Here is a 1,365-nt window from a genome sequence, read left to right on the forward strand (position 1 = left end):
TTGAAAATGCCAACACCATTCTAGTAGCTCGGTACAAATGAGATAAAATGAAGTCTCATCTATAGCTGAAGACGGTTGAAAGCCAGAAACAAAAAAATCTTCTGCTTTTGCTTCGAACCAAAAACTGCAAGCACTGCACTCCACAACGGTTGACTTCATATCCCAACGACATGAAATACATATAAATATGTTGGAAATGAAATCTATTATGAGAATGTCTAAAGTTGGCCTGATTTACCATTAGCTGTGATTACGACTACGTCTCTTGAACCAGGTTTCGTCGTAGACGTATTGGTTTTTTTACAATCTGGACATGAAGGCACAAGAATAGAAACAGATACTTCTACAAGAAAATTATAAATGATCAGTCCACGTAAGTAACTTAAGAAAATATTTTGTTTTTGCTCAAATTACCTTTTACTTTGATGGTCTCTTCATCGTCAGATAAAAACTCATTTTGATGCAAGAACCTTTTATCTTCTCCATTTAGACATATCTCTCGATTATGTAGTACCAGCTTGCAGTGAGTTATCAGGTCACATCTACTACACAAGTCTTGCTTACAAGTGAAGCAGCGAACAGGATAAGAAGTAATCTTTTTACAACAACAACATTGACGTTCAGTGTAGGAATGTGTCCTGATGTAGTGATCAAAAACAATATCTCTCTTGTAGTCCCAAGCATCTTCTTTGTCTTTCATTCTGCCCTTCCATTCCGTTTCTTGATTTGCTTCTCTCCTTTTTTTTTAAATTGGTTCTTTCTTTCTTCGATAACATCTTGTTCGAGCTCAACAGAATTAAAAATATCCCTTACACCAATGCTTGCTGTGAACAACAACAATGTAGTGCAAATAAAGTTGTTAATCGTAAACTGATAAAGCTACAGCATAGTTAAACTTACCATCCAAGGGAATAATTGCACTACCATCAGGTTGAATGGAAGCTGGTTCATCATTACCATATTTATCTTTATTTTTCCTTCTGACCCTGTCTCCAAAACCACTAAAATAGTTTCGTATTTGTTTGACTCCCGTTCCACGTCCCTCTTCTTGGGCATGACTTTACCTTTTTTCCGCTTTAGTCGGGGCTCGATGACTAGCCAAATATTTCTTTAGAAGATCTCTTTCCGACATTACTTGTAGCAAGGTAATGAGTAAATATAAATGAAATGAAATAGTCCACTATCACAGATTGTAAAACTGACAGATGGGTGGGTTTGTATTTTGGTAAACACACTCAGCCTGTCAGCCGCAAAGGATTCGCAATTTAAAAATACCACTCTCATGTCGCCTGGACGAACCCTACTACCTTTCTGTGTACCCATGAAAAACGGTAGGGTTCGCCCCGACGACCGAGATCAAGTTGC

General features: G+C 37.6%; 1 protein-coding gene across 1 annotated transcript; it reads right to left on the reverse strand.

Annotated features, from left to right (window-relative positions):
- Positions 1-218: 218 nt before the first annotated feature.
- LOC116927523 lies at positions 219-1,132 on the reverse strand. Its single transcript, XM_045176167.1, has 3 exons — positions 1,065-1,132; positions 415-737; positions 219-307 (listed from the first exon to the last, which is right to left on the reverse strand). The coding sequence occupies exons 1-3, from the start codon at positions 1,130-1,132 to the stop codon at positions 219-221; spliced, it is 480 nt and encodes a 159-aa protein (XP_045032102.1).
- Positions 1,133-1,365: the final 233 nt, after the last annotated feature.

The sequence above is a fragment of the Daphnia magna genome, linkage group LG7 (assembly GCF_020631705.1).
Source record: "Daphnia magna isolate NIES linkage group LG7, ASM2063170v1.1, whole genome shotgun sequence".
In the NCBI taxonomy this organism is placed as follows: Eukaryota; Metazoa; Arthropoda; class Branchiopoda; order Diplostraca; family Daphniidae; genus Daphnia; species Daphnia magna.